Source organism: Schistocerca serialis, chromosome 11 (assembly GCF_023864345.2).
Source record: "Schistocerca serialis cubense isolate TAMUIC-IGC-003099 chromosome 11, iqSchSeri2.2, whole genome shotgun sequence".
NCBI classification, from domain to species: domain Eukaryota; kingdom Metazoa; phylum Arthropoda; class Insecta; order Orthoptera; family Acrididae; genus Schistocerca; species Schistocerca serialis.
This window is the reverse complement of record NC_064648.1, coordinates 158,635,096-158,659,249: the sequence shown is the minus strand read 5'-3', so window position 1 is coordinate 158,659,249 and position 24,154 is coordinate 158,635,096. Positions and strand designations below refer to the sequence as shown.

Here is a 24,154-nt window from a genome sequence, read left to right as displayed (position 1 = left end):
CTTCTTGAAATATTTAACAATAATGTCTTCTGTCACTCTAGACCACGACTGTTTTATCCTGACCCGTTTGATTTAGGTCATTTTAAAGTTCCCCTCAGTGTGAAATTATGTTGGGTTCCATCCATCATCCATTTGTTCCATTCCTCTCTCATATACACCAAAATGATTTAATTGTAGAGACATCAAGAGGTTGCAATTGTGAAGTAAGTCTTCCTGGAACAACAGCAAGCTCTGTATTTCCCTGTCTCCGTTTTTCTTTCACAGAATTTTTAAAATGACTACTAAACTGATCTAGCACAAGAAGACAACTCTCCTTCAGTAAAGCACCTTTTCTTCTCTCCCACGCTCTGTTAATCCATGATTTCATACCAGCCTCATCCGTCCAAACCTTGTCTTGTATGTGAACACCACCACCTGGTGGTCTTTCAGAACATTTTGGCATTGCTTTGAGCTTGAAAATGATCATTGGAAAAAGATTAATACCATCAGAGTAACTTGAAAGGACAACAGTGTAGTGCATTTTTGATGTCCAATGAGTGCGCAATGCTACAGTAGATTCCTACTTATTGCCTCGTTTCCTCTTACTGAGGCACACAGTAGTATAAAACTGACGTAGCAAGGGAGTTCAGTACACAAATTTTCTGTTGGTGTGTAACACTGACAGGGTGACACTGACGAATTCTCATAATCGCATGGCTCCTAACAAAGCTGTTCTCGTTCTCTCTCTCTCTCTCTCTCTCTCTCTCTCTCTCTCTCTCTCTCTCTCTCTCTCTCTCTCTCTTTTTAACTTACCAAACAAAAGCATTGGTATGTTGATAGAGACACTAACAAACACAAACACACACACAAAATTCAAGCTTTCGCAACCCAAGATTGCTTCATCAGCAAAGAGGGAAGGAGAGGGAAAGACGAAAGGATGTGGGTTTTAAGGGAGAGGGTGAGGAGTCATTCCAATCCCGGGAGTGGAAAGACTTACCTTAGGGGGAAAAAAGGACGGGTGTACACGCGCGCGCCCACACACACACACACACACACACACACACACACACACACACACACACACACCGTATTTACTCGAATCTAAGCTGCACTCTTTTTCCGATTTTTGTAATCTAAAAAACTGCCTGAGACTTAGAAACAAGTGCAAAGTAAGCGGAAGTTCTGAAAAATGTTGGTAGGTGCCGCCACAACTAACTTCTGCCATCGAATATATGTAGTGCTACCCAGGCATGTTTTGCAGGCAGAATGATAAATACTGGCGCCAAAACCTCTGTGTCAGTAAATAAATTAAAAAAAAAAAAAGGGGTTGAAGACGAGTTTTTTCCTCCGCCCTGAGGTTCGACCACTGCATTTTCATACATTATCCAACAAAGTAAATACAAATTCCACATTGTTCATCTTCGAATGTAGCAACATTTCAATGTACTACAAAAAATCCGACTGGCAAGACTGTTTGGGATGTTTGTCAATATGGCCAACTCTACGTTCTGAATTTTTTCCTACCTGTGAGAAGAGATGGTTGCTAATAGAAACTTTTTGAATTGTGAATCACATGCAGTATTCTCTTCACCAAAACAATAATACGAATATAAACATTTTGCCATGTATTCTTTCGTGTTTGCTGCTATCTCATTTAAATCCTGTCTGCCTAATAAACTACGAAGCTAGAGTGAGACAACATCAAATGCGGGAGAATATACATATCGTGACATGTTTATATTCTTATTATTCTTATGCCTAATAGTGATACAGTCAGAAATGAAGCACGGCAATTGACTAGATTTTTAAATCTAAGATGACTCTAATTTCTCTGCAGAATGTAATGTACGAAAGAGGCTTCTGCAAAGATTTTCAAACGGAGAAAAAATTTCGCTAAACTCTTGTTCAGAACATCTTCTATCATACGCAGTCTATTATTTAGCTATTGTTGATCATTATCAAAGAAAGCATCAGTGTAAGTAACAACAAATAGCAGTATCTTGCCAGTGTTTCGCTAATGAGACGATTTCTCTCTCTCTCTTTTTTTTTTTTTTTTAAATTGTAAGCGGTGGTAGTGCACACAAAAGCAAGCCATGCCGCGAGCGGCGACAGGCCGCAAACACTCATTATCAGAATGCAACAAACAATGCATGACACAGTACAGTAATGCATTTTCGGCTTAGAGTGACGTAAACACCTATAACAAAGAGAACGGCACTTACCAGATCAAAGAAAAATAAGCAATCGATTCAAACCAGCCAGTGAAAAAGGAAGGGTACCCGTATAAACACGGACGGAGCACCTGACGCATGGCAATGGCTACCTGGTAAAGCTTAACTGCTAAGCTTACGACTCGAACCAAACTGCTGTAGCTGTGTCGTCATTCATTCGACCTAAATTGTGTCTCATATTACAATGGACCAACTTTGTTTCGATTTGGAGGTGCTCCCTAAAATTTTTCTCTCCCCTTGAATTTTGAGTCTCAAATTTCAGGTGCAGCTTAGATTCGGGAAATTTTTTTTTCCTTGTTTTCGAGTCTCGTTTTTGATGTGCGGCTTAGATTCGAGTAAATATGGTATCCATCCGCACATATACAGACACATGCGGATGGGTGTGTGTGTGTGTGTGTGTGTGTGTGTGTGTGTGTGTGTGTGTGTGTGTGTATACCTGTCCCTTTTTCCTCCTGAGGTAAGTCTTTCCGTTCCCGGGATTGGAATAACTCCTTACCCTCTCCCTTAAAACCGACATCCTGTGTTCTTGACACCAGGCTTTACGGGCTCTCCTATGACCAGGGGTCATTGGAATGCACCTTACAGGTCTCAGGGTGAGTAAACCATGTCTGTTCATTTGTCTGTCGACTGTGTGTCTGGAGACAACTGTCCCAGTGGCTGCGGTAAGGTCCCGAGAGAGGCTACCTGCAGTACTCGATGGCCGTCTGCGGGCACCATGGTGAGATATTGGTGTTCTTGTGGTGTTGTACACTGTGGATGTCCCGTACTGTAGCGCCTGGACACGTTTCCTGTCTGCTCCAATTGTTGCCATAATCTTGAGATCACACTTTGTGGCACACGGAGGGCCCGTGCTATGATCTGCTGTGTTTGACCAGCCTCCAGTCGCCCTAGTATTCTACCACTCGTTACATCATCAATATGTGTTCTTTGAGCCACTTTCAACACACAGTCACCATTAACACGTCTGAAAACGTCTGCACACTTACTCGCTGTACCGTACTCTGACATGCACCAACACACCTCTGCATATGTGGACTGATGCCAGGGCCACTGAACAACGTCCGCAAATCAGATGCACCACATGGTCATACCCTGTGGTGATTTAAACCCGTAAACCACCCACCAGATTGTTGTTTCACCATGTATCAGCATTATCCTTAATTTATGAGTATGAGTATAGAAACTTTGATTGTAGACTTTCCTGGGATAGTTTACATCAATCTTCAAGAGTCATCCAGTTCCATTTTCTTCAGTATCTCTGTGATACTGTGCCACAGATGAAACAAGCCTGTGACCATTTGTGCTGCCTTTCTCTGTATACGTGCAATATCCCCTGTTAGTGCTATGTGGTACGGGTCCCACACACTGGAGCAGTCTTCTAGGATGGGTCGTACAAGAGATTTGTTAGTCTCTTTTGTAGACTGATTGCTCTTCTCCAGTGTTCTACCAGTAAACCAATGTCTACCATGCTCTTTAACCACAACTGAGCCTTTGTGATCAGTCCATTTCATATCTCTGCAAAGTTTTACACCCAGGTATTTGTATGAGTTAGCTGGTTCCAAGAGTGAATCATTGATATTACAGCCAGAAGATACTACATCTGTTTCATTTTGTGAAGTGCACAACTTTACATTTATGAACATTTCAAGCAAGTTATCAAACTTCGCTCCACTTTGAAATCTTACCATGATGTGACTGAATATTTATGCAGCTTCTTTCAGACAGTACTTTATCATAGGTAACTGCATCATCTGCAAAAAAGTCTAAGGTTACTGAGTTTTTAGCAAACAGAACACAGCATGTTGTTATCAATGGAGAGACGTCTACAGATGTTAAAGTAACCTCTGGCGTGCCACAGGGGAGTGTTATGGGACCATTGCTTTTCACAATATATATAAACGACCTAGTAGATAGTGTCGGAAGTTCCATGCGGCTTTTCGCGGATGATGCTGTAGTATACAGAGAAGTTGCAGCATTAGAATATTGTACCGAAATGCAGGAAGATCTGCAGCGGATAGGCACTTGGTGCAGGGAGTGGCAACTGACCCTTAACATAGACAAATGTAATGTATTGCGAATACATAGAAAGAAGGATCCTTTATTGTATGATTATATGATAGCGGAACAAACACTGGTAGCAGTTACTTCTGTAAAATATCTGGGAGTATGCGTGCAGAACGATTTGAAGTGGAATGATCACATAAAATTAATTGTTGGTAAGGCGGGTACCAGGTTGAGATTCATTGGGAGAGTGCTTAGAAAATGTAGTCCATCAACAAAGGAGGTGGCTTACAAAACACTCGTTCGACCTATACTTGAGTATTGCTCATCAGTGTGGGATCCGTACCAGATCGGTCTGACGGAGGAGATAGAGAAGATCCAAAGAAGAGCGGCGCGTTTCGTCACAGGGTTATTTGGTAACCGTGATAGCGTTACGGAGATGTTTAATAAACTCAAGTGGCAGACTCTGCAAGAGAGGCGCTCTGCATCGCGGTGTAGCTTGCTTGCCAGGTTTCGAGAGGGTGCGTTTCTGGATGAGGTATCGAATATATTGCTTCCCCCTACTTATACCTCCCGAGGAGATCACGAATGTAAAATTAGAGAGATTAGAGCGCACACGGAGGCTTTCAGACAGTCGTTCTTCCCGCGAACCATACGCGACTGGAACAGGAAAGGGAGGTAATGACAGTGGCACGTAAAGTGCCCTCCGCCACACACCGTTGGGTGGCTTGCGGAGTATAAATGTAGATGTAGATGTAGATGTAGATAATAGTGTCTGCAAGGTTATTGATATGCAATATGAACAGCAAGGGTTCCAACATATTTCCCTGGGGCACACCTGAAGTATATCTGACAATGACTTTCCATCCCAGATAACATGCTGTATGCTCCCTCCCAAAAAGTCCTCAATCCAATCACAACTTTCACTTCATACCTCATATGATCGTACTTTTGGCAATAAGCATAGGTGTGGCACTGAGTCAAATGCTTTTCGGAAATCAAGAAATACTGCATCTGCCTAGATCCAAAGCTTTCATTATGTCATATTAGAACATTGTGAGTTTGGTTTTACATGACTGATGTTTTGAGAGTCCGTGCTGTTTGGCATTGAGGAAGTCATTCTATTCAAGATAACTCGTCATTGTTTGAACTCGGAAATGTTCTAAGATTCTGCGGCAAATCGAAGTCTAGGATGTGGGATGGTAGTTTTGTGGATCACTTCCATTACCCTTCTAGTAGACAACATGGTAAAAGTGAGGAATTTCCCTATTCCGATGATGAGTGGGTTTGGAGGTTGTAATGTTTTATGATGTGAGCTGAATATAGCACACGATGGAATTGAAAATGTTTGAGATTTTAAAATTTGCTATGTGAGCTGACCATAGCACACAGTATGATTCAAAGATGTTGTGGTAATCAGATGTATCAAAAAATAAGAAGTAAAAATTGCAACTGGTTGAGTCGGTTATGATGGTCAGATGATAGTTTTGGGCACACCATATTGTGCACTGCTTCGATTTTATTGTAATCCGTGAATTGTGACAGTTGAAGTGCGAGTAATGTTCCAGTTACAAAGTTTGAGGCAACTAGGGTAGTGGAATGTTTCAGTTTGCTGTATTTGATTGGAAAGAAATAGCCCTGTAGACGCATGTGAGGTTTGTCATTTTTTATTTATGTAATGATTGTTAGTGAGGAATAATGAATATTTGGTTACATACACATTGGTGGGACTGCATAATTAAAGGTATGAAAAACATGTATTGCACAGATGGCTAATTTTTGTACTGCTTTACGTGACTTAGATTTGAATTATGGAAGTAACTTGTACTTTTTACCTGTGTTGACCCCTCAAAATCTTTTGTAGGCTGCGGTTTGGAAATGGGCCTGATGATCCAAAACTAGTCACCACAAGAAATGACTATTACACAACTATGACAGATATTGAAATGATAATTAAATTGAGACCCTAAACTGTCAACAGGCGTCGATATACATCAACGGGGCAATTGAAAAAGTGTGTCCCGACCGGGACTCGAACCTGGGATCTCCTGCTTACATGGCAGATGCTCTATCCATCTGAGCCACCGAGGGCAAAGAGGATATTGCGACTGCAGGGAATTATCCCTTGCACGCTCCCCACGAGAGCCACATTCCCAACTTAATGTCCACACACTACATTCATAGTGCTCCTGCCCATTACACTCATTACTCACGGCAGGCAATCTTACCAAGTCCCGTAAGAGTTCGGCAATGCGTGTGCATCCGCACAGAAGGAGGGGGTCAGTGGCCGATTAGCCTTGACCATATGAACATTTCGGACACGTCCGAAAGAACAGATACCATCTTCATATATGACAGATATTGAAAGAAAATAAAAAAAATAATAATACGCTACTGGCCATTAAAATTGCAACACCAAGATGACGTGCTACAGGCGCGAAATTTAACCGACAGGAAGAAGATGCTGTGATATGCAAATGATTAGCTTTTCAGAGCATTCACACAAGGTTGGCGCCGGTGGTGACATCTACAACGTACTGAAATGAGGAAAGTTTCCAACCGATTTCTCATACACAAACAGCGGTTGACCGGCGTTGCCTGGTGAAACGTTGTTGTGATGCCTCGTGTAAGGAGGAGAAATGCGTACCACCACGTTTCCGACTTTGATAAAGGTCGGATTGTAGCCTATCGCGATTGCGGTTTATCGTATCGCGACATTGCTGCTCATGTTGGTCGAGATCCAATGACTGTTAGCAGAATATGGAATCGGTGGGTTCAGGAGGGTAATATGGAACGAAGTGCTGGATTCCAAAGGCCTCATATCACTAGCAGTCGAGATGACAGGCATCTTATCCGCACGGCTGTAACGGATTGTGCAGCCACGTCTTGATCCCTGAGTCAACAGATAGGGACGTTTGCAAGACAACAACCATCTGCACGAACAGTTCGACGGCATTTGCAGCAGCATGGGCTATCAGCTTGGAGACCGTGGCTGCGGTTAACCTCGACGCTGTATCACAGACAGGAGCACCTGCGATGATGTACTCGACGACGAACCTGGGTGCACGAATGGCAAAACGTAATTTTTTCAGATGAATCCAAGTTCTGTTTACAGCATCATGATGGACGCATCCTTGTTTGGCGACATCGCAGTGAACGCACATTGGAAGCGTGTATTCGTCATTGCCATACTGGAGTATCACCTGGCGTGATGGTGTGGGGTGCCATTGATTACACGTCTCAGTCACCTTTTGTTCGCATTGACGGCATTTTGAACAGTGGACTTTACATTTCAGATGTGTTACGACCCGTGGTTCTTCCCTTCATTCGATCCCTGGGAAACCCTACATTTCAGCAGGATAATGCACGAGTGCATGTTGCAGGTCCTGTACTAGCCTTTCTGGATACAGAAAATGTTCGACTGCTGCCCTGGCCAGCACATTCTCCAGATCTCTCACCAATTGAAAACGTCTGGTCAATGTGGCCGAGCAACTGGCTCGTCACAATACACCAGTCACTACTCATGATGAACTGTGGTATTGTGTTGAAGCTGCATGGGCAGCTGTACGTGTACACGCCATTCGAGCTCTGTTTGACTCAATGTCCAGACATGACCATTATTACGGCCAAAGGTGGTTGTTCTGGGTACTGATTTCTCAGGATCTATGCAACCCAATTGCGTGAAAATGTAATCACATGTCAGTTCTAGTATAATATGAATACCCATTTATCATCTGCATTTCTTCTTGGTGTAGCAATTTTAATGGCCAGTAGTGTACTAGAGTTGCTGACCCTATCCTCCATCAGTATGTTGGAACTTCACAAACCTTATGTTGGAACTACACAAACCTGCTCTTTGTCAGAATTAGGCAGTGGAAAGTGTAGGGTAGAATAACAATAATATGGAAAGGGTACATTGCTATATGCCATACAGAGGAGACATTGATGTACAGACAGGCATAGTGAACAAGACTGCTAAAATATTGTCTTTGTACAACGTCTTCCTCCTTCTGAAATAGGAAACACAAATCACGCACCTGGACACTGTCTGGGTGCAGGGGTCCGATTGTGACTACATCTGACCTGAGCAGCAATCTGATACAGTGAGCGGTGGGGGTGAAGCGGTGGCATGGGGAGAGTAGTGGAAGGGGTAGTAGGGTAGGGGTAGGTGTAGTGCTGCGTAGGGGGTGTGCAGGGAGATGGTAGGCATACGACTAGTCTTTTGCCCTTTTCTGATTCCCCCCCTCCCTCTTTTCCCCTCCCCTTTCCACCCCCACCCCCTATCAACCACTTCCTAACTCTGCATCTAGCAGCCTAACCTGTCCTCACAATGTCCCTGCATGCTCCCACAGGCAGCACAGCACCTCAGCCCCCCCCCCCCCCCCTCCCTCTTATCCCTCTTAGTCCCGACCCCATACTTCCTCCTTATCCCCACTACCCACCATAGCACATTGCAGTTCACATCAGACACAGTTGCAGTTGGGGGATAGTGGCTATGTGTGTGTTGTGCTTATGTAAATTTGTGTCAGCCTTTTCTGTTTTGGAAGAAGGAATTGATCTGAAACCTTGAATATTTTAGCAGTCTTTTTCACTGTGCCTCTCTGTGACTCAACACTTCTTCTATGTACTGGGTAATAATATACCCATATTGCACATCATGATAAGGAATGCATGCTGAAGCAAATAAATAAAATTTGTACTGAGGCTGGGATTTGAACCCGGGTCTGCTGCTAACTAGGCACACCCTGGCAATGTGACTAATACAGCTGCACGCACTACCCTACTATATCTCCCTCCTTAATGCAAACTCCTATTCACATCTCAGCCCATCTTGATGTTCCCCTTCTTAACTTGTATCAGTGTTGCAAAGGCTCTCAACCACTGAAGTAGTACCTTAGCATTGAACAAAATGGGATTAATCCTCCCTGTACCTCAGTTGTAGGTCCTACATTAATCATATGAATTTATACACTATGTGATCAAAAGTATCTGGAGACCTGGCTGGAAATGACTTACAAGTTTGTGGCGCCCTCCATCTGTAATGCTGGAATTCGGTACGGTGTTGGCCCAGCCTTATCCTCGATGATAGCTTCCGCTCTCGCAGACATACGTTCAGTCAGGTGCTGGAAGGTTTCTTGGGGAATGGCAGCCCGTTCATCACAGAGTGCTGCACTGAGGAGAGGTATCGATGTCAGTAGGTGAGGCCTGGCACGAAGTCGGCATTCCAAAACATCCCAAAGGTGTCTGTAGGATTCTGGTCAGGACTCTGTGCAGGCCAGTCCATTACAGGGATGTTATTGTCGTGTAACCACTCCGCCACAGGCCGTGCATTATGAACAGGTGCTCGATCGTGTTGAAAGATGTAGTTGCCGTACCCAAATTGCTCCTCAACAGTGGGAAGGAAGAAGGTGCTTAAAACATCATTGTACGCCTGTGCAGTGATAGCGCCACACAAAACAACAAGGGTTGCAAGCACCCTCTGTCAAAAACACAATCACACCATAACAGCATTGCCTCTGAATTTTAGTGTTGGCACTACACACCCTGGCAGATGATGTTCACCGGGCATTCGCCATACCCACACCCTCCCATCGGATCGCCACATTTTGTACCCTGATTTATCAGTCCACACAACATTTTTCCTCTGTTCAGTCGTCCAATGCTTACACTCCTTGCACCAACCAAGGCGTCGTTTGGCATTTACTGGCATGATGTGTGTCTTATGAGCAGCTGCTCGACCATAAAATCCAAGTTTTCTCACCTCCCACCTAACTAGTACTTGCAGTGGACCCTGGTGCAGTTTGGAATTCCTGTGTGGTGGTCTGGATAGATGTGTGCCTATTACACATTACGACCCTCTTCAGCTGTTGGCGGTCACTGTCAGTCAGCAGAGGAGGTCGGCCTGTATGCTTTTGTGCCTTGTGTGTCCCGTCACTTTTCCACTTCACTATCACATCAGAAACAGTGGACCTAGGGATGTTTAGGAGTGTGGAAATCTCGTGTAGAGATGTATGACACAAGTGACACCCAATCACCTGACCTGACCAAGTTCGTGAGTTCCGTGGAGCATCCTATTCTGCTCCCTCCCGACATCTAATGACTACTGAGGTCGCTGATATGGAATACCTGCCAATAGGTGGCAGCACAATGCCCCTAATACGAAAAGCACATGTTTTTGGGGGTGTCCAGATACTTTTGATCACATAGTGTATATTGCAGAGACATATGACATCTTCACCTACGCGGTTACTCTGCAGTTCACGATTAAGTGCCCGGCAGAGTGTTCATCAAACTACCGTAAAGCTATTTCTCTACTGCTCCACTCTCGAACAGCACACAGGAGAAATGAGCAGTTAAATCTTTCTGTTTGACCTCTGATTTCTCGTATTATGTCATGATGACCACTTCTCCCCATGTAGGTGAGCAGCTTCGTCTTACAATAATGAATACAGGCTGAAGAGCACAAACTGGATTTTGTATTATGGGGGGACCCATGCTAGCATAAACCGTGCAGCTGTGTTAGCCGCAGTTCTAGGGTGGTGCAGTGGTTAGCACATCCACCTAGTGAGCAGAGGACCTGGGTTTGAATCTCAGCCTTGGTACAAATTTTAATTATTTGCTGTGGATTATATTCATTATTGTAAAGTAAATCTGAGACTTTATATCTCTGGGACACACAGTTTCATACAGTTAATACTTTTCAAATTCACTTATGTTGGTGGATTTCATCATTTGCGGCCAATGGTGTTAGAATGATTCCCAGTGCACCTCTGGTCCACTTATATACAAGGGCGGTTCAGAAAGTAACCTCCGATTGGTCACAGTGCGGGTTGTGGGGGGAGTAGCGACGCCATCTGTGCGTTCACGCACTCAACAGGTCAGTCGGCATCAAGCCGTGGTCGAGTGAACGTCGTACCTGCGCTAGTTTAGTTTTTGTGGCAGTTTGAAATGTGTGCTGCAATAGAAAACCCCACCAAATGTGAAGTGCGTGCTGTCATAAGGTTTTTTACAGCCAAAGGATATTCTGCAGCAGCTATTCATCGTGAGATTTGTGCCGTGTACGGACCAAGAGTTATGAGTGAAGGAGTTTTCCGTGAGTGGGTACGTTTATTTAAAAGTGGATGAGAAAACGTTCATGATGAAGAGAGGAGTGGTAGACCATCATTGGTGACTGACGAACTCGTTCAGACAGTTGATGCAAAAGTTCGTGAAAATCGACGTTTCTCAATGTCGGAGTTGTCTACTGGTTTTCCACAGATTTCTAAGACTCTCTTGTACGAGATAGTGACAGCAAGATTGGATTACCGTAAGTTCTGTGCACGATGGGTGCCCAAAATTCTTACCGACCACCACAAAACTCAAAGAATGGCGTCTGCATTAGACTTTCTGTCACGTTATGAGGACGAAGGAGAACCATTGTTAAACAGAATCGTGACCGGTGACGAAACCTGGATTAAGTACGTGAACCCTGAGTCAAAAGAACAATCAAAGATGTGGGCACATTCAAATTCGCCTACCAAACCAAGAAAAGCCTCGCAAGATTTTTCTGCCAGAAAACTGATGGCAACGGTGTTTTGGGATGCCAAAGGGGTGTTGTTGGTTGAATTCATGGAATGTGGTACGACCATTAATCAAGACGTGTACTGTGAAACAATAAAAAAGTTACGACGGGCTATACAGAACAAACGCCGTGGTATGCTGACTTCCGGTATCGTTTTTTTGCACGATAACGCCCGTCCTCACTCTGCTCGCAGAACAACGGCCCTTCTTGAGTCCTTCAAGTGGGACGTTATCAACCATCCACCTTACAGCCCAGACCTGGCGCCAAGTGATTATCACCTCTTCATGCATTTGAAGAAATGGCTCGGGTCACAGCGGTTTGATGACGACGAAGAGCTCAAAGATGCGGTCACAGGCTGGCTCCAGGCACAAGCGAGTGATTTTTATGCAGAAGGAATTTCAAAGCTTGTGAAGAGATACGATAAGTGCCTCATTCGCTATGGACACTATGTAGAAAAATAGTGCAAAGATGTAGTTGTAAGATGTATATATTAAAATATTTTTATTTAACTTGGTGTATTTTTTTAAATCAACCGGAGGTTACTTTCTGAACGGCCCTCGTACTTTCCTTGCCACAGTTGGCAGTGCTTGTAATGCTTTGTTTTATTCACATGTATGTATAATGTGTGTAAATAGCATTGCCCAGAGTGATAACGAGTTGCACGTGTCGGCAGCTGGAACAGTGGTGGGAGGAGGGGGCGTACCTGTCGAACCGGCAGCCGCTGTTGCCCTTCTGCAGCATGACGGGCTCGATGCCGCTCGCAGACCTCGGCTGGAAGCTGGGCGAGGGCCGCCAGCTCAAGGTGAGGCCGTAACTCTACCACATTACCATTGTAATTTAGTATGTTTTTACCTAAATAACAGAAAATTCTTGTCTCTATGTTGTCACGTATACTATACCCCAACAGAACAAATAGTCCAGAATGAGATTTTCACTCTGCAGCGGAGTGTGTGCTGATATGAAACTTCCTGGCAGATTAAAACTGTGTGCCGGACCGAGACTCGAACTCGGGACCTTTGCCTTTCGCGGGCAAGTGCTCTACCAACTGAGCTACCCAAGCACGACTCGCGCCCCGTCCTCACAGCTTTACTTCTGCCAGTACCTCGTCTCCTACCTTCCAAACTTTACAGAAGCTCTCCTGCGAACCCTGTAGAACTAGCACTCCTGAAAGTGAGTTCGAGTCTCAGTCCGGCACACAGTTTTAATCTGCCAGGAAGTTTCAGAACGAATAGTCCCGTCACAGGAACAGCCATGTATGAGAGTCACTCCAAAAGAAATGCACACTATTTTTTTTTTTTTTTTAATCCATCTTTTATTCTACGCGTTTTTAAAGTTTTACAGTGTGTAGATACACCCTTTAGGAACAATATTTTCATTTCTCCACATAATTTCCATCCCCCTCATGTGTCTTAAGACATCTTGGAACCAGCGCCTGTATACCCGCACGGTAAAATTCTGGGCCTTGGGGTCACTGTTTGGCAGCATGCACAAGGGAGTCATCATCTTCAAACCTTGTTCCACGAAGAGAATCTTTCAGTTTCCCAAAGAGATTATAGTCACATGGAACCAGGTCAGGACTGTAAGGCGGGTGTTTCAGTGTCGTCCATCTGAGTTTTGTGATCGCTTCCACGGTTTTTTGACTGACCTGCGGCCATGCATTGTCGTGCAACAGCAAAACATCCTGCTTTTGCCGATATGGTTGAACACGATTCATTCGAGCTCGAAGTTTCTTCAGTGTCGTCACATATGCATCAGAATTAATGGTGGTTCCACTTGGCACGATGTCCACAAGCAAGAGTCCTTTGAAATTGAAAAACACCGTAGCCATAATTATCCAGCAGAAGGTGGGGTTTTGAATTTTTTTTTTTTTTGTGTGAGTCTGCGTGATGCCACTCCATTGATTGCCTCTTCGCCTCTGGTGAAAAATGATGGAGCCATGTTTCATCACCTGTAACAATTCTTCCAAGAAATTCATCTCCACCATTCTCTTACTGTTCCAGAAGTTCGCTGCATACCATTTTTCTTGTTTCTTTGTGAGCCACTGTCAACATCCTGGGAACCCACCTGGCACAAACCTTTTTTATCGCCAACACTTTCAGTATTCTGCAAACACTTCCCTCCCCTATCCCAATGTAGCGTGAAAATTCATTCACTGTGATGCGTCTGTCAGCAGTCACCAACTCATGAACTCTCCGCACATTGTCTGGAGTGTGTGCAGTATGAGGCCTGCCGCTGCGAGGACAATCCTCAATATTGCCGTGCCCGCTTTCATCACGTAACCTGCTTGCCCACCGACTAACTGTACTGCGATCGACAGCAGCATCGCCATACACTTTTTTCAACCTCTTGTGGATGTTTCCCACTGTCTCGTTTTCACAGCACAGGAATTTTATGGCAGCACGTTGCTTCTGACGGCACCACTCACAGGAACGGGTTGAACTAAGTTTGAAAACAAGCAGGAAGGATGTATCTACACACTGTAAAAGTTTCACACATGCAGAATGAAAACCGTATTTTTACAAAAAATAGTGTGCATTTCTTTTGGAGTGACCCTTGTATAACCGCCTTACTAAAATTTAGTTTAGTTTCGAAATAAAGTACACTATGGGAGGGTAGTCCTGTTAATAGAAAAAAGCTAATCAATAGAGTTACCCTTTTGACCATGTGTTGTGTCTAATGGAAAAGTAAATCAGACTATTCAGTTCTTTTCCTAAGATCTTACCCAGTGATTAGATAGAAACACAGTATGAATAATATTATACTGAAGATAGAACAGCTCAGTTCCAAGTTAATTTAGTGGTTTAAAACATATACTAATGGTCACCAGCCTATCCAGGCAATGAAACAGTGGAGTACTGGAAAAGCAGAAGTTTGAATTTTGCCTACTTTCTTGCTACTCTTTAAGCTGCTGCTTCAAATAAATATTACTCCAGGTAAACAGTGTTGGACTACACCATTATACAATACATTTTTAAAAGCGTAAAAGCCCAGTAGATAACTTCAAGGAAGCTAAAAAAAATTTGGCCAGGGTGGAGGGGGGAACTTTATAAAAGCTAACGTAAATTTACATAAACAAACTTTTACTATAACACTTCGCAATAGTTAAGAAACCACAAAAACAATTTAAACGGTGCCTCTTTATATTAACGTGGCACTTCATAAGTCTAGGATACTCGGATTAATCAAACACCAGGAAGGAACCCTATATAGATGTATGATTAGGATGAAATAACAGGGGGAGCCAATTTCTTTAAAGTTGAAGAATGATGCGACTACGAAGGCTTTCCCGGTGTAATAATTGATAATATTCTTCTCGGGTGTGCAGCTGGATCGTAACGTCTTCATGACACAATATTTCCGCGGTCCAACTGGCTGCCATCTTCAGGTGAGAGTGCTGGTGCACGATCTTGCGAGAACTGACTTCTCAGCGCAAGCGGCGGCCCCTATATAGGCCGCAGAAGGCCCACAACGTGTGCGTGAGAAGGTGCCGTAACTGCCCTCTAGCGCAAGTAAACATACCGCGCCACCAGTGGTGGAAACAGGTGAAATAGAGATATCGCTATCAAAAAATAAAAATTAAAAAATTTTATTCCGACGATCGAAACACAGATTGTTGTTTTTTAATGTCCAATAACACCGGTTCCAAGTCTTACTTAAAAGATAACCCTTGTCTTTATTAGTAAGATTATCAGATAAACGAATCTCTACGGATTCTTGTAAAACACAGTCCCAATAGCGAGATGCAGGGGCAACCATTTGTGTCTCGTCATACAGCATTCTGTGTCCCTCGGTGAGACAATGCTCCGCCACAGCAGTTTTCTCAGGTTGAAGCAGCCGTGTGTGCCGCTGGTGCTGAAAACATCGGTCCTGAATGGTCTGGATTGTCTGACCAATATAAGCCTTCCCACAGTGGCAAGGGATCTTGTAGACACCAGGCTTCCTCAAACCCATCTTAAGGTTGCGTTCAAGCGGAATGTCTATACAGATGAACAGATCTGTCGTGCTTTTCAGTTTGGACCTTCGCCTGAACCACCACAAGATACCTGCAAATCGGTGGCTTTTCTGCCTTTTGCTGGGAGCATTTCCTCGAAGATAGGAAGAATTCTGAAAAGATATCATATCAAAAGTAAGTAGCGCCAAGATTAGAGCGCTCCTTGGCTCTGTTAAGGATGACTTGGGTTTGAGGAAGCCCGGCGTGTACAAGATCCCTTGCCACTGTGGGAAGGCTTATATTGGTCAGACAATCCGGACCATTCAGCACCGATGTGTTGGGCATCAGCGGCACACACGGTTGCTTCAATCTGAGAAATCTGCTGTGGCGGAGCACTGTCTCACCGAGGGACACAGAATGCTGTATGGCGAGACACAAATGGTTGCCCGCGCATCTCGCTATTGGGACTGTGTTTTAAAAGAATCCATGGAGATTCGTTTATCTGATAATCTTATTAATGGAGACAAGGGTTATCTTTTAAGTAAGACTTGGAACCGGTGTTATTGGACATTAAAAAACAACAATCTGTGTTTCGATCGTCGGAATAAAATTTTTTAGTTTTTAATTTTTGATAGCGATATCTCTATTTCGCCTGTTTCCACCACTGGTGGAGCGGTATGTTTACATGCGCTAGAGGGCAGTTACGGCACCTTCTCACAAACACGTTGTGGGCATTCTGCGGCCTATATAGGGGATGCCGCTTGCGCTGAGAAGTCAGTTCTGGCGAGATTGTGTACCAGCACTCGCACCTGAAGATGGCAGCCAGTTGGACCGCGGAAATATTGTGTCATGAAGATGTTACGATCTGGCTGCACACCCAAGAAGAATATTTTTCAAGAATGATTATTAAGGCACAGTTTAAATTAATGGTTCATGCTGTACAAAAGTAAAAAATCGTATTGGTGGGTGTAGGTTTGGGTGTGGCAAACAGTTACGGTGGTTACACTATCCACAGTACGGCCTGCTGCATGGGCTCAATGTCTCTTCTTGGCATCGTTCAATTTTACATACAGTAGCCCAACAACTCACAGGAAACAATTAAAATCGCTCAAAAGAGGAAAGGCCGCTGGACCTGGTGGGATACCAGTTCGATTTTACACAGAGTACGCGAAGGAACTTGTCCCCCTTCTTGCAGCGGTGTACCGTAGGTCTCTAGAAGAGCGTAGCATTCCAAAGGATTGGAAAAGGGCACAGGTCATCCCCGTTTTCAAGAAGGGACATCGAACAGATGTGCAGAACTATAGACCTATATCTCTAACGTCGATCAGTTGTAGAATTTTGGAACGCGTATTATGTTCGAGTATAATGACTTTCCTGGAGACTAGAAATCTACTCTGTAGGAATCAGCATGGGTTTCGAAAAAGACGGTCGTGTGAAACCCAGCTCGCGCTATTCGTCCACGAGACTCAGAGGGCCATAGACAAGGGTTCACAGGTAGATGCCGTGTTTCTTGACTTCAGCAAGGCGTTCGATACAGTTCCCCACAGTCGTTTAATGAACAAAGTAAGAGCATATGGACTATCAGACCAATTGTGTGATTGGATTGAGGAGTTCCTAGATAACAGAACGCAGCATGTCATTCTCAATGGAGAGAAGTCTTCCGAAGTAAGAGTGATTTCAGGTGTGCCGCAGGGGAGTGTCATAGGACCGTTGCTATTCACAATATACATAAATGACCCGGTGGATGACATCGGAAGTTCACTGAGGCTTTTTGCAGATGATGCTGTGGTGTATCGAGAGGTTGTAACAATGGAAAATTGTACTGAAATGCAGGAGGATCTGCAGCGAATTGATGCATGGTGCAGGGAATGGCAATTGAATCTCAATGTAGACAAGTGTAATGTGCTGCGAATACATAGAAAGATAGATCCCTTATCATTTAGCTACAAAATAGCAGGTCAGCAACTGGAAGCAGTTAATTCCATAAATTATCTGGGAGTACGCATTAGGAGTGATTTAAAATGGAATGATCATACAAAGTTGATCGTCGGTAAAGCAGATGCCAGACTGAGATTCATTGGAAGAATCCTAAGGAACTGCAATCCGAAAACAAAGGAATTAGGTTACAGTATGCTTGTTCGCCCATTGCTTGAATACTGCTCAGCAGTGTGGGATCCGTACCAGATAGGGTTGATAGAAGAGACAGAGAAGATCCGACGGAGAGCAGCGCGCTTCGTTACAGGATCATTTAGTAATCGCGAAAGCGTTACGGAGATGATAGATAAACTCCAGTGGAAGACTCTGCAGGAGAGACGCTCAGTAGCTCGGTACGGGCTTTTGTTAAAGTTTCGAGAACACACCTTCACCGAAGGGTTGAGCAGTATATTGCTCCCTCCTACGTATATCTCGCGAAGAGACCACGAGGATAAAATCAGAGAGATTAGAGCCCACACAGAAGCATACCGACAATCCTTCTTTCCACGAACAGTACGAGACTGGAATAGGAGAACCGATAGAGGTACTCAGGGTACCCTCCGCCACACACCGCCAGGTGGCTTGCGGAGTATGGATGTAGATGTAGAATGCCGTAAGCCATTTGCAGTCTTCATCCGAGGCATTTTTGTGCAAATTTGCAGGCAAAGGTTCACCTGCTCCACAAAGATGTTGCCTCAATTACTGCTGCCTACAAACTGTGTGAATTACTTCCTGCACTTGCTCTAGGTAGCGTGTGAAGCATCCCCAACCCTCTTGTGGTTCCCGTTTTAGATACTCCATGTCGACGCTGCTCGTAGACACGTATCGTCGGTAGGTTTTCCGGCTTTACTTCCCGACGTGACAGCTACGACTCTCCGATGAGGTGCGAGCCTTGTGTTTTGCTATTACTGCGAGTCTTGTAAATATCGCTATTATTTAGTAATTTGCCCAGCTACAAACTCTCCCCTTTTATGATTAAGACAGTCTGCACCACCTTTCGGAGGGAGTGGGGACTTCAAAGAGTCACAAAAGTTCATATTAAGCAGTCCGTAAAACATGTAAATGTTCACTTCAGTTAGCGTGTTAGTTACCGTATTTACTTGAATCTAAGCCGCACTCGAATCTAAGCTGCACCTGAAAAATGAGACTCGAAATCGAGGAGAAAAAAAATTTCCCGAATCTAAGCCGCACCTAAAATTTGAGACGCGAAATTCAAGGGGAGAGAAAAGTTTTAGGCCGCACCTCCAAATCGAAATAAAGTTAGTCCATTGAAATATGAGACACAATTTAGGTCGAATGAATGACGATACAGCTACAGTAGTTTGGTTCGAGTCGTAAGCTTAGCAGTTAAGCTTTACCAGGTAGCCATTGCTATGCGTCAGGTGCTCCGTCCATATTTATACGAGTGCCCTTCCTTTTTGCGTACTTTGTCTGGTTTGAATTGATTGTTTATTTTTCTTTGATCTGATAAGTGCCGTTCTCTTTGTTATAGGTGTTTACGTCACACTAAGCTGAAAATGCATTACTGTACTGTGTCATGCACTGTTTGTCGCATTCTGATAATGAGTGTTTACGGCCTGTCTCCACTCGCGGCATGGCTTGCTTTTGTGGATGCTACTGCCGCTTGCAACTAAAAAAAAAAAAAAAAAAGAGAGAGAGAGAGAGAGAGAGAGAGAGAGAGAGAGAGAGAGAGAGAGAGAGAGAGGAATCGTCTCATTAGCGAAACAATGGCAAGGAACTGCTATTTGCTGTTACCTACACAAATAATAGACAGCGTTTGATAGCAGATGTTCTGAATGACAGTTTAGCGAAAATTTTTCTCCGTTTGAAAATCTTTGCAGACGCCTCTTTAGTATATTACATTCTGCACTGAAATTAGATTCATCTTAGACTTAAAAATCTAGTCAATTGCCGTGCTTCATTTCTGACTTATCACTATTAGGCATAAGAGTAATACGAATATAAACATGGGATGATATCTATATTTTTCCGCGTTTGCTGTTGTCTCACTCTAGTTTTGTAGTTTATTAGGCAGACGGGATTTAAATGAGTTAGCAGCAAACATGAAAGAATACATGGCAATATGTTTATATTCGTATTATTCTTATGGTGAAGAGAATACAGCATGCAATTCACAATTCATAAAAGTTCCTATAAGGAACCATCTCAAGGAAAAAATTCAGAACGTAGAGTTGGCCATATTGACAAACATCCCAAACAGTCTTGCCAGTCGGTTTTTCGTAGTACATTGAAATGCTGCTACATTTGAAGATGCACAATACGGAATTTGTATTTACTTCGTTGGATAATGTATGAAAATGCAGTGGTCGAAACTCGAGTCGGAGAAAAAAAGCTCGTCTTCCACCTTTTTTTAAAAATTTATTTACTGACGCAGAGGGTTAGGCGCCAGTATTTATCTTTGTGCCTGCAAAGCATGCCTGTGTAGCGCTACATATATTCGACGGCAGAAGTTAGTTGTGGCGGCACTTACCAACATTTTCCAGAACTTCCGCTTACTTTGCACTCGATTCTAAGCCGCAGATGGTTTTTTGGATTACAAAAACTGGAAAAAAGTGCGGCTTAGATTCGAGTAAATACGGTAATGCCTATGCTTTCTGCTAGATGGTACTGACTTACTGCTGAATAGCGTTGGTTCCGTAAAACCTTCACTGATTAGTACTTGGTAAATGAAATAAGTACAACACTCTTGTATTTCACTTTCACTCTATATTCAAAGATTAAGATGGTGATGGATGATGGTCTGTTTAAAAGGTTCCTAGCCTGGAGGAATCTAAATAGTCTGTAAATGCCGATATGCACCCGCTCTACGTCCAGATTCGCAACTGACGGCACACGACACTTTCAAAAGTCCACACGTTAATATCTGAATACCGGTACCTCTGGAATCATTCGTATCAACAGATAATTTGAGTTTCTGTTGTCTATATGTCCGTAAAGTTCCAATATAGCGCTAAAGTCCTAAAATCCCCTTAATACTCCGTTGCTACCGACAGCCAGAGATCGTACACTACATCACTTTTAATCTCCGTATTATTCTACCAGTTTATCGTGAATCTTAACACGATAAAATCCAATCTGATTATTGTCTCGCTGACTGACATGGATTCCCCGCCCTTTAACGAAACAATCAAGGAAAAAGGCGGCAATAATGACGATCAGGCCTTTTTACAGGTTTTTCGCCACAAGAGTTTAACGTCACTGCCTTCTCCATGACGGAGCTTCCGTGGCTTTGCTCTACTTACACGTTAAACTACTTGCTGATATACTATAATTTTGATCTGCAATTACCAAACTCTGATTCTACACTATTTTCCCCTCAAAAAATTCTATTCTTAATTTTATTATTATTCTTTCTATAGCTTTTATAACTGTCAACTGAACCGAGGTGCTACACGTGCCAATTTGCCCTTGCCACCTTTTCCGCTCCCCAGAGCCACTTTCATTTCAAACAAAAGCACACTGGCTTTTACATAACACTTATTTCTGACATTGTTCCTACGCATGACCATTTCTTAAGTTGTCAAACTTACATCAATATGAATAATTTACAGACGCAAATATTTTTAAGTACAAAATGTCATCAGAAAATTATTTAATGTAATAAACAATTTGTATAGAATTTTACATACATTACTCACATACCATGCAAAGAACTTCAAACTCCAGTATAGCACACTTTATACCTACAGCAAATATAGTATCAGTATGTGAAAATTGTAAAGCAAAAAAAGAATTCTAAAAATTTTAATGAACCATAAGCAAATAATGTTATAAGGCGAGCACCGGTGCTGGGCACTTCTCTCGTCAATACGTGTTTTGTTGTGGGCTGTCTTTCGTAGTAACTCATAGACAGAGGGTATTTTTCCTTGGCACTAATACTCTTTACTCACATTATTTCATTTTTTATCTGTAGTAATGGTAACGCCATCAGCCTTAAAGCTTTTATTCGTACACAACTAGTTTCGGTATTACAATACACCATCTCCAGGCCCCTGTATCACTCACTCTACATGATCAAGTTGGTCTCAGAAATAGGCACCATCATTGTTTAAAAGATCCACAAAACATCAGCACCTGCAAAATATCTTATTGTTTGTGGTGTAGATGTGTTGCTACCTTGTGCACCACAGGCAATAATATGTTCTGCAGATGCCATTATGTGTGGATCCTCTACAAAAAGTGTGGTAGCAATCCCCGAGGTCAACACGATCGACCAGAGTCGTAGATAGCGTGTGTCCCACGTTTTCTGCTAAACAACTTGACCATTTCATCCAGACTTGGTACACACATCACTTACTGACAGGCAAAAGTCACTGTGGCGTAAGAACCATTTACTCATCACAGATCAGGAGATACGACATCATAAAATACTGAGATGCATGAAGAACTGCCACATCATGCACGACATTCAAATTTGTTACTTCTGTGCTAGTTACTTCACTTGCAAAAATTGTTGTGTACCATATTTACTCGAATCTAAGCCACACTTGAATCTAAGCCGCACCTGAAAAATGAGACTCGAAATCAAGGAAAAACAAATTTCCCCAATCTAAGCCGCATCTGAAATTTGAGACTCGAAATTCAAGGGGAGAGAAAAGTTTTAGGCCACACCTCCAAATCGAAACAAAGTTGGTCCATTGTAACATCAGACACAATTTAGGTCGAATGGATACAGCTACGGTAGTTTGGTTCGAGTCATAATCTTAACTGTTAAGCTTTACCAGGTAGCCATCGCAATGTGTCAGGCGCTCTTATAAGGGTACCCTTCCTTTTTCAGGTGCTTCGTCTGGTTTGATTCGATTGCTTATTTTACTTTGATCTGATAAGTGCCGTTCTCTTTGTTATAGGTGTTTACGTCACTCTAAGCTGAAAATGCATTACTGTACCCTGTCATGCATTGTTTGTCGCATTCTGATAATGAGTGTTTACGGCCTGTCGCCGCTCGCGACATGGCTTGCTTTTGTGCGCACTACCGCCACTTACAATTTTAAAAAGAGAGGAATCGTCTCATTATCGAAACAATGGCAAGAGACTGCTATTTGTTGTTACTACACTGCTGCTTTCTTTGATAATGATCAAGAAGAACCAAATAATAGGCTGCGTATGATAGACGATGTTCTGAACGAGAGTTTAGCGAAATTTTTTCTCCGTTTGAAAATCTTTGCAGAAGCCTCTTTCGTACATTACATTCTGCACAGAAATTAGATTCATCTTAGACTTAAAAATCTAGTCAGTTGCCGTGCTTCATTTCTGACTGTATCATTATTCAGCATTAGAATAATAAGAATATAAACATGACATGGTAAGTATATTCTTCCACGTTTGCTGTTGTCTCACTCTTGTTTCGTGGTTTATTAGGCAGACAGGATTTAAATGAGATAGCAACAAACACTAAAGAATACATGGCATAATGTTTACATTCTTCTACCTTTTCTTTTATTTACTAAAACAGAGGTTTTGGTGCCAGTATTTATCTTTGTCCCTGCAAAGCATGCCTGTATAGCGCTACATATATTCGACAGCAGAAGTTAGTTGTGGTGGCACCTACCAACATTTTTCAGAACTTCCAGTTACTTTACAGTCGATTCTAAGCTGCAGGTGGTTTTTTGGATTACAAAAACTAGAAAAATAGTGCGGCTTATATTCGAGTAAATATGGTACACTATTCACGTATGCAGCTAAATGCACTACCAAATTTGTATCACTATACCACACATAATTCTGGAGGTAATATGTCATAAACACTGAGATGTGTGAAAAACTGCTACATTATGCATGATGTTTAAATTTAATCACTTCTTCACTGCTAACTCAATTCACAACACATTTTGCAGACAATATCCGCATATGATGCTGAATGTACCTACAAAATTGTATCTTTTTACAACACATTGATCAGGAGATAAGATGTGATAAACAACGAATTGCGTAAAGGACTACCACATTTGTCCGTGGTGTTTTAATTTATTGCTTCTATACTAGTAACTCTATTCACAACACGTTTCACAGACAGTATCCACGTATGCTGCTGAATGTATCTACACAAATATGTCATTCTATGAGACATACTTCAATAGATATGACACCATGAACACTGACAAGGGAACCTCCCCATTGCACCCCCCTCAGATTTAGTTATAAGTTGGCACAGTGGATAGGCCTTGAAAAACTGAACACAGATCAATTGAGAAAACAGGAAGAAGTTGTGTGGAACTAAGCAAAATATACAAACTGAGTAGTCCATGCGCAAGATAACAACATCAAGGATAGTGTGAGCTCAGGAGTGTCGTGGTCCCGTGGTTAGTGTGAGCTGCTGCGGAACGAGAGGTCCTTGGTTCAAGTCTTCCCTCGAGTGGAAAGTTTACTTTATTTATTTTCGCAAAGTTATGATCTGTCCATTCGTTCATTGACGTCTCTGTAATAAGTTTAGCTTCTGTGTTTTGCGACAGCACCGCA

The 24,154-nt window shown here is 42.9% G+C and overlaps 2 protein-coding genes across 4 annotated transcripts in view; one reads left to right on the top strand and one right to left on the bottom strand.

The window, feature by feature from the left end:
• Window positions 1-24,154, bottom strand: part of LOC126426799 (uncharacterized) — a 388,288-nt gene that overhangs the window by 172,264 nt on the left and 191,870 nt on the right. The gene's annotated exons all lie outside the window — the stretch shown is intronic.
• LOC126426797 (peroxisomal carnitine O-octanoyltransferase) overlaps window positions 1-24,154 on the top strand; it is a 243,936-nt gene that overhangs the window by 40,671 nt on the left and 179,111 nt on the right. For all 3 annotated transcript variants that reach the window (XM_050088798.1, XM_050088796.1, XM_050088797.1), the window contains exon 4: window positions 12,446-12,574. In XM_050088798.1, coding sequence (XP_049944755.1) covers window positions 12,446-12,574 — 129 coding nt within the window. The remainder of the gene's footprint in view (window positions 1-12,445; window positions 12,575-24,154) is intronic.